Genomic DNA, 14,628 nt, shown 5'->3' on the forward strand with positions numbered 1-14,628 from the left:
TTAGAAAGTTTGAACTGACCCCAGGGATGATGAGAAGCCACTGGAGAGATTTGCTCAGTATAATCCCCTGAAAGAAGCTTTGTTTGCTTCTTGATTAGTGTTCTGAGATCTGGTCCTGGCGGGGAATAAGTTCATATCCAACTGAGTTTTAGCAATTGAAACGAAAAGGCAGTGACAGGTAGTGCACCTCAGGTTGGCTGGAGCAAAGTATCTCTAACAAAGTGTAGCGAGTTGGAGTATAATACGGAAGCTAAGTGAGCCAGTGGAACATGAATGGAGAAAGAAGACTGTAACCTTGTGGGGGAAAAACAGATCTTGAGTGTATCAGAGGGTATTATAGTACAATTGCAAGGTATTTATTTTATTTTGCTCCTTTTAGAGAATATATACGTGCAATGCTGGATTAGAATGTGGGTAGTTAAATAATTCTTAGGAGCATTAACTTATTAGGGATGTTTCACTTTGACTACTGTTACCAGTAATATTACTTTTTAATGGGAAGTAAAATTTATTTCTTCTAGCTTGATGTTGGACAAATTTTGTTTGAACGTTTCAGTTTTTCAACTGAAACATGACTAAACAGGCTACAATGTGTGTTCTCAGGCATAGTTAGATTATATCTGTGAGCCACCTCTTTGGGAATCACATGCTAGGAGCTCTTATCAATGTAGAAAGCTTAAAATAAACCCCTGAACAGAGGCCTCTGTATTTGTCATATATTCTTAATTCAATCATTCCATATTTTATGAAAATATCTGTGATTTAATCATTTATTGTTCAGAGATTAAAATTTCACAGATATCTAGCAATTACTCAAAGATGACAGTGTTACTTATATCTTAGGCAGTGATTCTCATTCCTCACAACCCCTACCCATTTCCAGAAGGCTCTCAGAGCAGTAGCTGTCAGCTTCCCAATGGTGGCTGTTCTCTCTGAGGGCAAGGAATGGAGCAAGTGCTATCCCCAGGGATCAATGCAGTTTGGAAAAGGCCCTTGTGGTAGGCTGAGTAATGATTCCTAAAATTATCCAGGTCTTAATTTCTGGAAACTTAATGTTATTTTACATAGCAAAAGAGACTTTGCAGACGTGATTCAATTAAGGATTTTGAGAGAGGGAGTTTATCCAGGATGACCTAGGTTGTTTCTAAATGCAATCACAAGTGTCCTTATTAAGAGGGAGGTGGAGGGAGATTGAAGGCGATTAGACTACAGAAGGGGAGAAAGCAACGTGACACTGAAGGCAGAGATTGGATGATGCAGCTACCAGCCAGGGAATGCTGATGGTTACCAGATGCTGGAAGAATAAGGAACCGATTTACCCCTGCAGCCTGCAGAAGGAAGCAGCTCTGTAAACACCTGATTTTAGCCTTGTAAGTCTCACTTTGGACTTCTGGCCTCCCAAACTATAAGAAAATAAATTTCTGTTGTTTAAAGCCACTCAGTTTATGGTAATTTGTTACAGCAGCATTAAGAAATTAATGTACTCCCTAAATGATACTGATAATCTCCAGGGTTGGGAATCATTGTTTAGGGTGGTTGATTTAGGAATTCTTAGTAACATGTTTTTGAATAAACTCATTAAAAAAAACTACATGGAGTATAAGAGATTGCAAGATGGAAGACAACGAAATATTCTTCAAAATATTCGCAATGGTTCTAAGGCTATTACAATTAATATGAATTCTTTAAAGTTTAAATTACTATTCTGTTTTGTTTGGGGTAACTGTAAAGTAAATATACATAGTGATTTATATACTGAATAGAATTTGCTTACTATTTCAGAGTGACAAGGAATGTTTGGAAGAAACAAGTTTCTAAATTTCAGAAATATCCAAGGCATAGATGTTATTAGAACTAATTGACAACAGGGATCCATGGACAACTTTCCCAGGGTGCTTGTTATTTTCTAAAAGAAATCAGTACAATTCCATTCATATTTAGATATTGAACCATTAAATTACTGGAAGCTAGAAACTGATATTTTTGCTTTTCAGGGAAAAGCAAAGAACTTGGACATTTAACTAAATGTTGTGTTGGTGGACATACCTCCTTTGTTGTACCAATTTGGTATCAGGAACATGAAATATATCAAAGTAATAAATATCCCCTCTAGAATATTTATAATAAAACTTTAGCCAAAACTCTTAAAAAGTTACTCTGCCAGTTTTAAAAAAATGGTACTTTTTTTGTGATACGTAAATGAATTTATGACTAAACAATTATTTATGTGATTATTTGTTGAACATTTCTCTCACTCTAGAGTCTAATAATTTCATGAAGTATTATGCATATTTTACTCATCACTGTAAACTAGTTATGTTGCACAGCAAGCACTTATCCTTCCTGAACTATCTCAATTCTTAAAATTGAGACACTTCATATCCTTTTACCTGGAAGACAACTTCAAAATAGGGTAAACTGTTGCCAGTTTTAATCAAAATTCTGTCAGCTAGGGGGAAGTGTGTATGAGGGGATTCATGGTACAATTCATGGTAAAATCATTAAAAATAATGATTTTAATTGACTTTATTTAAAAATGTGTTCCTTACAGTATATATACAATAGGAAATGTGGCCTTCATAATTCTATGTAATAGGAACTAAGATACAATTACATACAAAATTAGAATTAAAATTTTGTATGTAATCGTATCTTAGTTCTGAAGTAGAAACAATTTAACTTTTTTCTAGTTGCTTCTACATACACCTCACAAGAATTTCTAACCAGAGGGTTATGAACTTCAATGGACAAAAATATTTATATTTACTTCTAACTAAAATTTATCATTTCCTTCATATATGAATATAGACCACTGTCCACTAAAGTATTAGCAGTTCTGAAGACTTTGTCACCAATCATAGATACCCTAGATCACATTTATAGTTGTCCAGATATTTTAAAAATATCTTTTACACGTATCACTACTTTAAACTTATAATAGCTCCTAGAACTACTATTATATTTCTTTATTTAATGAATTAATAAAGAAACACATATTTCTATATCACAGATTTGTTTTTACATATTTGGTAATTATATTTAAATCCTGGAAGTTCCTGTGTTTTTAATTTAGCTTAATTATTCTGAGAAGGGGTTCCATCGGTTCACCAGATTGCCAAAAAGGGTCATAGAATAAAAAAGGTAAGGAAAAACCCCTGCAATAGAATAGCTGGGCATCCAAGATGCTTTTAATATGAGATCTTTTTGAAATTTTAAATCTTTCAGTTCATTTTAATGAGTATTTTCAAGGATAAAAGAGAGATGATATCATGAAAATCTTGCAGAATAGTGCACTCTCTGTGCCTGGGCTTTCCATGACAAATACAAATCTAAACCAATGATATTTAAAGAATTTTATCTAGTAATAATCATAACAAAAGAGCCCTCATGCAAAGCTGAAAATTTAGGCACTAGCATTAGTGACTTGTGGAGTGTGTTGAGTCTGCAAACTATTCCATAAGGGAAAAGTTCTCATTTTTGTGTGAAGTTATTTCTCACCATCTGTTGAGTCCACATCCTGCTCATTGAGTATCTTCAAATTCATCCTTCACAACTGCTTTTCTTTAACAAAGACATCAAGAACATCATTCTTTTTCCCTTAAATTAAAAAATGGGACAGGAAAGATTAAAAATAAACTTGTTATGTATTGAATCATGAGTGAGAGATCAGAAAATATGGATGTTTTCATCATTGTTTAGCTAAGAAGGTATGCTGAGTTTATAGCAGATTTGTTTTATTATCAGGATGGCAGAAATGACAGTTCTGTAGTTGCATCATTTGGAATAAACAGACACTCTGCAAAATTACAGATGTAAGGCTAATGAGGTGGCTAACAAAGGCTTTCTGGAGTGTTGTCAATTAGAATGTGTTATACAGCTGCAAACAAATATCTGAATATGCTGGAAATGATAGATGTTCACTTTGCTCTAATGTCCTTGGCCAAAGTTCTCCATCCTCAAGGGAGTCCTGCGAGTGTGTTTTCCTTAGTACATTTAAACGTTACATAAAGATCTCATAAATCTTGATTTAGAAGCCATTTAAAAAGTTATCTTTTTAAAGCCTAATTTGCTTGTAACTAAGTTGAGCTTTCATGACTGTGGATATATCTGACTGGAGCTCTATAGAATCATTTTCTTAGCCAGCAACAGCTGTGCTGTTTTTTCTAAATAGTAATAATGTTTCTACATTCACTTGTTTTTTATTGTCGAGGAGGACTCTTGGTGCCTTTATTGAGTTACTTTGAGAGCAGCCTGAGCTTTTTTTTTTTTGGAATGCACAATAAAACAGAAGTAATTTAAATTTTAATATGCCTTCCTTGCACCATTAATTAAAATGATTTATGTTTGGTTGCCTCCTTGAAATAGAATGTGATGTTAGTACTTACTGCTTCCATGGTGATGTTTTCCAACAGAGCATCATTTACAAAACAGGGTATCAAACTCTTCCTGGTCTTATTTGCTTTTACAGCAGCACCTTTACTCAATTCTTGGTAGAGTAAACTTTAGCACTCTTCTTTCAGTCCCCATTTGGCATTTTGAATGATATTTATTGTCTGAACTTTCCACCAGTAATTTATTTGTTCATAGTAAGAATCTTTGAACATCGATGAGTCTGTTAAGGAGGAAATTTACTTTCCTAAGAAAGATGTGGTAACCAAGACCATATTTTGGTCTAGATGTACAAAGCATCTAGTTTTGTGAGATTCAGAAAAGGACTTTCCAAATTCCAATGTTAAGAGAATTTATGTTTATGCATTTCAGAGGAAAGGAACTACACTGGCTCTCTGATCAAAAAGAGAAGAGAGAATGAAAGGAAGACCCACCTATATTTTAAATACGTTTTTATAACTGCTAAAAAGAATTTCTCTATTGTCTGTGGGTTCTTAGGCACTTAATGACACTGCTAATAAATTGGGCTTTTTTTTTTTTTCGTCACTGGCAAGAATCAGTTCTGAAATACTACTTGATCTACTGTTGTTGTATAGTATCTTTTTTTTTTCTTTTTTTAATCCAAGGCAGTTCACTGTTGACAGTTCTTTTCACTCTTTTCTGAATATCAGAACATATGATTCCATCAAGCTGGCTGCAGGCTCCAGCGCTGACATTTTCTAGCGCAAAGAATGCCCACATCACTCGAACATTTGAAAAGTGTTAATGAGCAGATCAAAAGGACTGTTGCCTGAAGCAGCTAACTTTTTTTTTTTCCCTAAGAAATCGGCTCTTCTCCAAATTGAAATCTTCATTCTAGCAGCTAAGTAGATGAGATGTAATCCTCCCTGATGATGATAATAACATGAAAAAAAAATTGGAGAAAAATCAAACTCTGCATATGGTTCATAAAGTGGTGAAAGTGTTTTCCAGAATCTTCAATACAGAGCTGAAGGATGCTAAGTGGAAAAATTCCTGGCAACTAGGCAATATTATGCCTTTTAAAATCTGCAAATTCTCATAAAATATGGTGCATATGAATACATCTTTTTCTAAAATGAATGTGTTCTTGCACTATTTAATACAAGAATGGGATTCGCATGACTGTTATTTTTAATGTATTTGGACTAACAGTAAGGTTTCCTTTTCTCTTGCTTAGTTTTACTGAAATGTAGGAATATCAATTAGACACAGATTTTCATCATTTTGAGCTGAATGGCTTCAGATTATTTTCACTCTCCTTTGTTAATTATGAGGCTGTGTGGTAGAGTGAAGAGAGGGAGCATTTTGAAACGTCACACACACACACACACACACACACACACACACACAAACATTATTTCCTGTTCCATCGTTTCTAGGTTAGTGATGTTGGGCATGTGAATCAACAAGTTATATCTCAAGAAAACAGGGATCATAATCTTTATTTTACATAGTCACCATAAAAATTAAACTACATCTCTCTATCTATCTACCTATTTATTTATTCATTCATGCATCCATCTATCCATCCATTCATCCGTGCATCTTGACAGGTAACAACTACTCGACGAATCTTAAGTCTTTTCTTTTGCACCCTTTTCCTTTCCAGTCCAAACCTTCTTTTGAAATGATGTCATATGGCAGAAAAGTTGAACTCAGAGTTTGGAAGTAGATGAACTTGGCTCCTGGGTTCACATTCTAATGGTTTCTCTACATATTCTTGAGCAAGTTATTGAATTTAAAGCCTCTCTCACCTTACATTTAAAATGTAGGTAAGCATAGTAATGGCACAGATTATGAAAATAAGAGAAATATAGTACATGGTATATGTCAGAACCAATAGAAGGAGGGTGTTATTAATAGTAAGAATAGCACACAGATGAGTCATGGCTCTGTTTCTGTTTCTGAAGGTTCCATTATTTGTTGTGGTAGTGATTGTGTCTCTTAATTTACCAGGTCACAATTTGACTTAGCAGAGTTTTAAGGCCTTGGTTTCTATTGTTAACAATGTAGAAAATATACCTGTCAGGATTTCAATATCAATTTAAATTTATATTAGGTCACACATTTAGTCATATGTAAGATTAATTACGTTATTGGAAAAACAAACTAAATTTTTTTTTTTTTCTGGAGTAAGATGATTACAAATGCATTTAGACATATGGCCTACTTAATTATGGAAAGGTATCAAAGTGAAAGTCCTTATGGAAATAATTATGATATGTATTTTTTTAAACATTCTATTAGAATTTTCATATTGGGAAGGGCCTACAATTCATCGTATTTATTTCCCAGATGAAGAAACTGAGGGTAGTCTTACATCTTCCCATCTGCCATTCAGTTTCTCAGTTCTCTGACTATATTGGTTGAAAGAGAAATTTGATGCTTAATTTTCTTTGTAATTACAATATTTTAGTTTCATGGAAATCATCTCTGTTTATATTTATACATTTTTCCTCATTTTTTTCTTATAAATTTAGAGATTGGTTATGAGTCTTCGTAAATGTTCTCAGCTATTTCCTTCAGCTCACTTTCAATCATATTTTTACTATCTGCTGTTTGAAGAGCATTTTAGGCACTGGTGATATTTATTAAAAAAAAAAAGACATTATTATTGCCCTTAAGAAATATACATTCTTAAAGGGTAATTGAAATTTTTCAAAATAAGCATATAAACCCAAGTTAATGAAGTATGAATGGTTCAACTTTGCAGCAACATATAGTTTTAGAAGTTTTCAAGCTTCTAGATAAGACAGTCGTTAAGTTGGTAGACTAGTCTATGAAAGCTGGGTGAGACTTAATATTTTATTTGCAGGAAGCAGAGGGATCTTCAGTCTGCCTAAAGCAGAGGTACATATAGAGGGAATATTTATAAATAGGTTGTTATGGCAGAACTACACCGTGCTGAGGCATTTGAACATTGGGAATAGAAGAGCTGTTCATGTAAATGCACTAAAATGCAGCTTCGGTTTTCCAGTCTGTGGCTTATGATACCCGATAAAGAGTCTCTAGTAAAATGAAAGAAAATGAAGATATGTCTCGTGATACTGTGTGAGTTTCTCAGCAGTGATCATATAAGGATTTTAAATTTAGATTCAATTTTCCCATATCAGTGCTCAATGTTATACAGGATAATGAGTATGACATAAAAAAGGCAGAGTCCTGGAAGAGTACGTTCAGTCATTTTCAGGAGGTATATTGAACAAAGTTGGGAATACTGTTACACCCTCAGAAATTTATATACCAGTGCAAGAGGTATAGGTAATAGAGTAAATTTGAAATCCTCAAAGGGTATGAAAATGGGTTCAGATACATTATACTCAGACTTAGTGGGTGTTTTTCTAGTGAGAGAGCTCTTAACACTTTATATAATTTGCAAAACTAAGAGAGGAAAAAGGATTTGTAAGGTTGTTTTAATAAAAGTCAGTAATTTATTGATTTCAATTGTGGTCATTGGAACCATTGACCCATTTGACCAGAGAAATGATTGACGAAGCTTCTGCTGAAAAATATTGACCTGTCTACATAGCTTATAATGAAGGATGGATTGGAGAGAAATGAACAAGCTAGATACTTAATTTAAGTAAATAGAGCATGTAGACAATGATGCCAAAAAAAGTTACGGTAATTATAGACTATTAATCAATGTTATCAATATGTTATTAATTAAAATACATAAAAGAATGACGACTGGTGGGGGTGCATCTGTTTTTTTCTGAGGACTATTCACACTTACTATTAATTCTGGAAAGCACACTTTGAGATATTGATCAAATAAATGTATACTAAAAAAATGGACCAAGATGACCAAATAATTCAGAACCATTGCATGGTAAATGGTTGTGATGTTTACCTTTCAGATGAATAGGCTCAAAAGATATGTGGTTATTATTCCAGTATTCAAAAATAGGAACTGCTGTCTTCTGGAAGGAAAATCAGATGTGTGTGTGTGTGTGTGTGTGTGTGTGTGTGTGTGTGTGTTTCCACATCCAAGGATCAGGACTAAACAGTGGAAACTACAGAAAGGCAGGCTTTGGCTTCTTTTGAGGGAAAAACTTTCAAATGATGTGAGTTCCTTGCCAATGGAATGAATTGCTTTGTGAGGTAGTAAATTTCTATTTATTGCAAGAGTTCAAACATAGACTTCAACTTGGTGGGAATTTTTCAGAATACTGAAATTTTGGTTGAATGCATTAAAGAAGTTGAAAATGTTGCACTAGATATTTTTAAAGTCCAGAGAATTTTGAGTTCATGGTTTTAGGTAATGATAGTGGGAATGTAATGCAAAGAATCTGTCCTTCCCTGGTTCTTCCCCTCCTTTTCTTTTCTCTCCTCCCCTTCCTCCTCCTCTTCCTCCTCCTCCTCCTCCTCCTCCTCGTCCTCCTCCTCCTCCTCCTCCTCCTCCTCCTCTCTCTCTCTCTCTTCATCTCTTCCTCCCTCCTCTTTTCTACCTTTCCCACTTCCTCCTTTCTTCTTCTCCTAACTTCCATATTTTCCCTTCCTTTCTTTTCCCTTAAAAAATAGAAATATTACTAAGTACAGGGAATACAGTGAGGAGCAATGGCATAAAACCCATCCTCATGAAAGTTACAGTTTTTTGGAACTAGAAAAGGTTATCAATTCTGATAAATGCTAAGGAAGAACAAATAGGCATCTACACATATGAAGGAAATCTGATCTGTTCGGGGACAATTGGGAGAATTCATGGAGAAGGGGAACTATTTCAAAGACTGTATTAGATATAGTAAATGATTTGGTGAAGTCGTTTAGAAGAGAGGAAGAAATTATAGATTATATGAATAATTTGAGGTTGCAACTAGAAGGAGTAATTTACTTGAAAGACAGGGGAGATAGGAAGAAGAGATGGCTTTGTTGAGTGTGAAATGTTGATAGAGCTGGTTTTCATTGATTGATTTTTGACAATTGAGTTGACAATGATACAAGGCAATTCCTTTTTATAAAGGAAATGCACCTGTAGCTTGATAACCTTAAATTTATTTTATTTTACTAAAGCCTTATTTTAAATCTTAATTCTCCACTGGCATTTATTTCTGTGCTAACAGTAAAAATATACAGATTTTTATCTTTCAAAATTACTAAAAAGGACTTGAATTTTGTTTATTGATAAAATAAAATTGAATTAAATAAAAGAGTTAAATAGAAATAACATTTCTTATAGCAAGCATTCGAAAGCTTGTTTGTTTTTAGGTTAAATGGTGGGGAATGAGAGTAAATTAATTTCCCTATCATCTCACCCAAAGCAAGCTAAGTTTTGTATTGTCAATTTGAAAAAGTCAATGAGTCATAGCAGGGTGATTTTACTAGTCAATTCCTACTCTGTTTGAGGGGACATGCTATAATCTAGTGAAAAATGTTTGCATTTTGACATTAGAAGAACCACTTAGTGAAACTTTGTGCAAGGTATTTGATAATGTTTGTTCTTGTTATTCACCTGAAAAATGAAGCTGATAATATTTCTAAATCATAAAGATAAAATGAATGAATATGTATGGGGAGTTTTGTGAATTTTGGGTGCTTGTTATCTAGTTCTGCCTAGCAAATAACTCCACAACCTTGTACTTCTAAGTAGTTTGGTGTCTTTACGGTTCTGTGGAGACTGGCTCAGCTAGGAGATTCTTACTCTGATGTTTTCTCATGTGATTACAGTCAGGTGGCAGCTGGGCTGGAGTCATCTGAAAGCTTAAGAGGCTTCTATGTCCAAATGAGATTCTTCTCTCACGTGTCTGGCCACCTCGCTCAGATGGCTGACATGGCTGCGACTGGCCAGGAGCCTATCTCTTATCACTCAGTCTTTCCATAAGATTATCTTGGGCTTCCTCACAGCTTAATGGTCTCAGCATAGACTTCTGACATGACAACAGGCTTCCCCCAGAATGAGTGTTCCAAGGGTGTCAGTGGAAGTGGTAAAACTTCTTTTGACCTAGCCTCAGAAGTCACGTGGTACCACTTCTCTCTCATGCTAGAAAGCCCAGATTCAAAGGAGGGGGGGTATACATATTGAGAGGCAAGGATAATTGGGGATATCTTTGGTGCTAACACAGAATTTTACTTATCTAATTATTTTGCAGTCTTTACTGTTTCGTCCCTATACCACTTTTTAACATTATATTTTTATTTTTTATTTTTTTTTGGACAGGTTATCAAGGATCCCCCACCTCCACCACCACCCACTGCACCAGTAGAGGTAAATAAATAACTAATAAGTGATGTCTGTGTTTTTCCCCCCTGTATTTAGATATACATCCCCACGTTTGACCAATTACATTGTTGTTAGATAACTATGATACCTATGTGTTGACTTTTGAATTATGAAAACCAGTTATTGTTTGTCCTCTATAGTTTCTTTCATGTGCTAGAGGAATGAGTCCTTCACACATTGATAAACATAGACTGGCCATCAAAATCAACACTACATAGAGATTGAAATTACTTCTTATAGCAATATGTCAGTAGTTCTGCTGTTACTTATTTTATTTACAAAATGTTGGAAAATCCAAACTGGTAGTTTTAAGGATGTTCAAGATGATTATTATGGTAGTGCTTATCTGTGATTTCTCTTTCCACACTTTCAGTCAATTGAGATCTGAAAATATTCAATGGAATGTGCCAGAAATAAACAATTTATAAGTTTTAAATTATGCTATTCTGTGTGGGGTAATGAAATCTTACACCACCCTGCTCTGTCCTGCCCAGGACCTGAATCATCCCTTTGTCTACTGTATCCATGCTGTGTACAGCCTGTTGTCACTCTGTAGCTTTCTTGGTTACCAGATTGACTGTCGGACTATTGCAGTACTTGTGTTCTAGTAACCCTTAGTTTACTTAATAATGGCCCCAAAGCTCAAGAGTAGTGATATTGGCAGTTTGGATATACCAAAGAGAAGCCGTAAAGTGCTTTACGTGAAAAGGTGAAAGTTCTCAACTTATTAAGGAAAGAGAAAAAAAATCACATGCTGAGGTTGCTAAGATCTATAGTAAGAATGACTCTTCTATCCATGAACTCTCCTAATGTATATGATAAACTTTATCATAGATATGTGTTTATATATATATGTTTTTTTCCTATATATACAGGGTTTGGTACCATCCACTCATTCGGGCATCCACTGGGGGTTTTGGAATGTGTTCCCTGCAGATAAGGGGGGACTACTGTACTTTTATATTATTATTTGTTAGCCAAAATTGTGTTGGCAACATGAAATATGGGATGTGCTGATGTGCATCTTCAAAGCTTCTCAGCTACCAATCTCTTTAGTACAAACTTCATAGATTTCAAACTTATATATATGTTGATGCTTTAAATGAGTATTGAAATGCTGCCCTAATTTTAATGTTTAATCTTTTTAAATAGGAGGCAATGAATAGGGAAAACAAATGATGCTTATAGCAATTTTTGGTATTCCAGCGAAATAAGGCAGATTCCTAAAGTTGTGGAAGGGAAGGAGTCCTCATTCTTTGGAACTCTACTTGAAATTTATATATGTAATCACAAATCCATCTACATGAAAATATATAATTTTTAGTACATTTCTTACATATCAATGGCATTATTCAGAAAAATGGTTAAATGTGAGCTGGTTCTGACTAAGAAATATTTTAGAAATTTAATTTAACCAATTTTTAAAAATTGTATCTTAATAGGAAGAAGAAGAACACTTGCCTAACAAGAAATGGCCAACTGTGGATGCTTCCTATTATGGTGGTAGAGGGGTTGGAGGAATTAAGAGAATGGAGGTTGGTATCTTACAAAAAAAATGGAAACTGCTAATTTGGAATATATATTTCTAGAATTATTAAGCCATGGAAACTGTACTTTTTATAATTCAGTATCTCAATACATTCATTTTTACTTAACACTGGTTTTTTGGGGGATTTTTCCCCCCCATGAGAACATGTTAGCCATTTCAAAGATGTCCAAAATGAACTGACTTCAGTAGTCAAAGAATTGCATTGATAAGATGTTTGAATTTTAAAGGGCAAAACAAAGTTAGGATTTTTCTCACTATTTTGGAAAAAATTACGGCAGAGAACATCAGCTTTGAAGAAGCCAACCACTTAAAATTGCAACAATGCTCATCTTTGAAAAGATCCAATAGTTATGTATTATTTGAGGAGAAAATGTTAAAATATTTAATATTATGGATATGACTCATCTCAAATGTAGAGGAAGCACATTTAAAGCTTTTTTTCATAACTTTTAGTTATCACTTATGAATGACCTTAATAAGTATTAAATATTTATGGAATATATCGAATTTTTTGACTGGCTGAAATTGTGGAATAATTGAACTTTAGCATTATATCTTAAACATCAAATGAGGTCTTCTTACTACCACAGAAATATTTTTCAAAGTGATTAATTAATTAATAATAAGCATTCCTTGCTAGAACTGAGCCCTTAACAATAGTTTAGATAGGCTATCATCTCACCCCAATGAGTAATTAAAGAAATGTTTTCATTGATATATTGACTTTATTATTAAACATAGATCTTGACATTTCCTCCATATAGTTATCCTTTAATTTTACTTCTTAATAAGGAATTATTTTTGTGTTGTGCAGTCATTGCACTTTTCTCCTACCATTGTATCTGCTTTGTCCCATTACTGCCAGGAAAAATCAATTAGCTAATTAATAACCTGTCGCAATTTTCTCTTTTTATACATTTCAATTAAATTCAGATACCTGAGGAGTTTCCCCCTTTCAGAACAAATTTCATTATTTTTCAAGAGAAGCCCAGGCCTACGTAATGTGGTTGCCATTACCAAAATGGTTATTCAAGTCATCTATCTGATAGTGATTCTCACTTTCTTGAGCACATTGGATCTTAAAATAATGCACATTTTCCCTAAGACTTTGCTAAAGCATTGCTGAAATAGCCTCTGAGACAAGTACCTCATTGCCAGTAAGCCATGGAAGAGGCAAGTGCTAGAAGCTATTAAGGTTATCTTTTGGAGAAGAGATAACGTTAAGTGTTCATATGTGGGTAATTGGGAATATCAAGTAGTACAGAGAACACGATAGGTCTAGCTCTTGTCTTTTGATACAAAAAGAAGGTCATTTTCCTTTAGCTTGCCTTTGTTGTGTTGTTCTAGTATTGGAGGGGTGAGAAAGAGTATATTAGATGTTCCTATCTATAAAAAATATGCTTTGAAATAAAAATGTTACAAATAGATATCTAAGTATGATCTATCACAACTTATTTTTAGTTTATTTAGTCTCATTCCAAAAAGATGTATGCGAGGAGGAAAAAAGTTTGACATAATATGCTACAAAATGTTAGAATAATTTTCTCTGGATGGAGTGATTTTAAATTTATGCTATATATTTTTCCATCTTTTCCTAGTGTATTTGACATTAAGCATCTACTACTTACATTCAGAATAATAAATTTAATTCTATTTTAAAATACACATGTGTAAAATACCACATGACAAGATATGAATATATTAATATGTGATCTATGAGTATATTTTAAATGAATAAATAATATTCTTGCTGAAAACACTAGGAATTATGCCAGATTTTAGTTAGTTTACTAGTCCAGTGTTCCAAAGATTGAGATCTCTTTCTAAAGAAAAGAAAAACATAGGCATGAGCTGAATGGCTCCTGAGTTAAGGGTATATTATTAGTTAATGCTCAAGAAAGCCAAGGGTTCGTGCACATTCTTGAGTAACTCACATTTCAAGTTTTAAGCATTGACCCTTAATGTGTGATATTATATTGCCCATCCTGCTTGATTGAGGAAAATAAATGAAAAAGACTCACCCACTTTTAATATATTAATATATTTTAGCCATAGATAATTCTGGCTTAATTTTATGGAGTATGTCATCAATGAGATGGAAATGAGAATGAGAATGAAAAAAAAGTGGGTATTACAAAGAGGAAACATAGTACATAAAAATACATAAAAATTGAAGTGAAAATTAAGCATCTTTAAACTTTCTCAAACATGAACTTATTTAAAGGAAAATAGAAGGCATAATCTGGTTGAAAATTATGCTTATTCAAACCTGGAGAGTATATCTCTTAAAAAAATACCTTCAACTGGGGAAAGTTAAAGAAATTATAGAAATTATGAGCACATCTGAATTACAGAACATATCTTCATAACTAAAGTTATTTTAAGCCAGTCTAGGGATTTTACCTAGAAATTTTGTTTTACTCCTCTTTTAAATTAAATACTTAAACAC

The 14,628-nt window shown here is 33.6% G+C and overlaps 1 protein-coding gene across 1 annotated transcript in view; it reads left to right on the forward strand.

Moving 5' to 3' along the window:
- ANTXR2 (ANTXR cell adhesion molecule 2) overlaps positions 1–14,628 on the forward strand; it is a 137,015-nt gene that overhangs the window by 64,059 nt on the left and 58,328 nt on the right. Inside the window, exons 13-14 of the mRNA XM_016156173.2 lie at positions 10,568–10,615; positions 12,073–12,165. Coding sequence (XP_016011659.1) covers positions 10,568–10,615; positions 12,073–12,165 — 141 coding nt within the window. The remainder of the gene's footprint in view (positions 1–10,567; positions 10,616–12,072; positions 12,166–14,628) is intronic.

The sequence above is a fragment of the Rousettus aegyptiacus genome, unplaced genomic scaffold (assembly GCF_014176215.1).
Source record: "Rousettus aegyptiacus isolate mRouAeg1 unplaced genomic scaffold, mRouAeg1.p scaffold_m13_p_10, whole genome shotgun sequence".
NCBI classification, from domain to species: domain Eukaryota; kingdom Metazoa; phylum Chordata; class Mammalia; order Chiroptera; family Pteropodidae; genus Rousettus; species Rousettus aegyptiacus.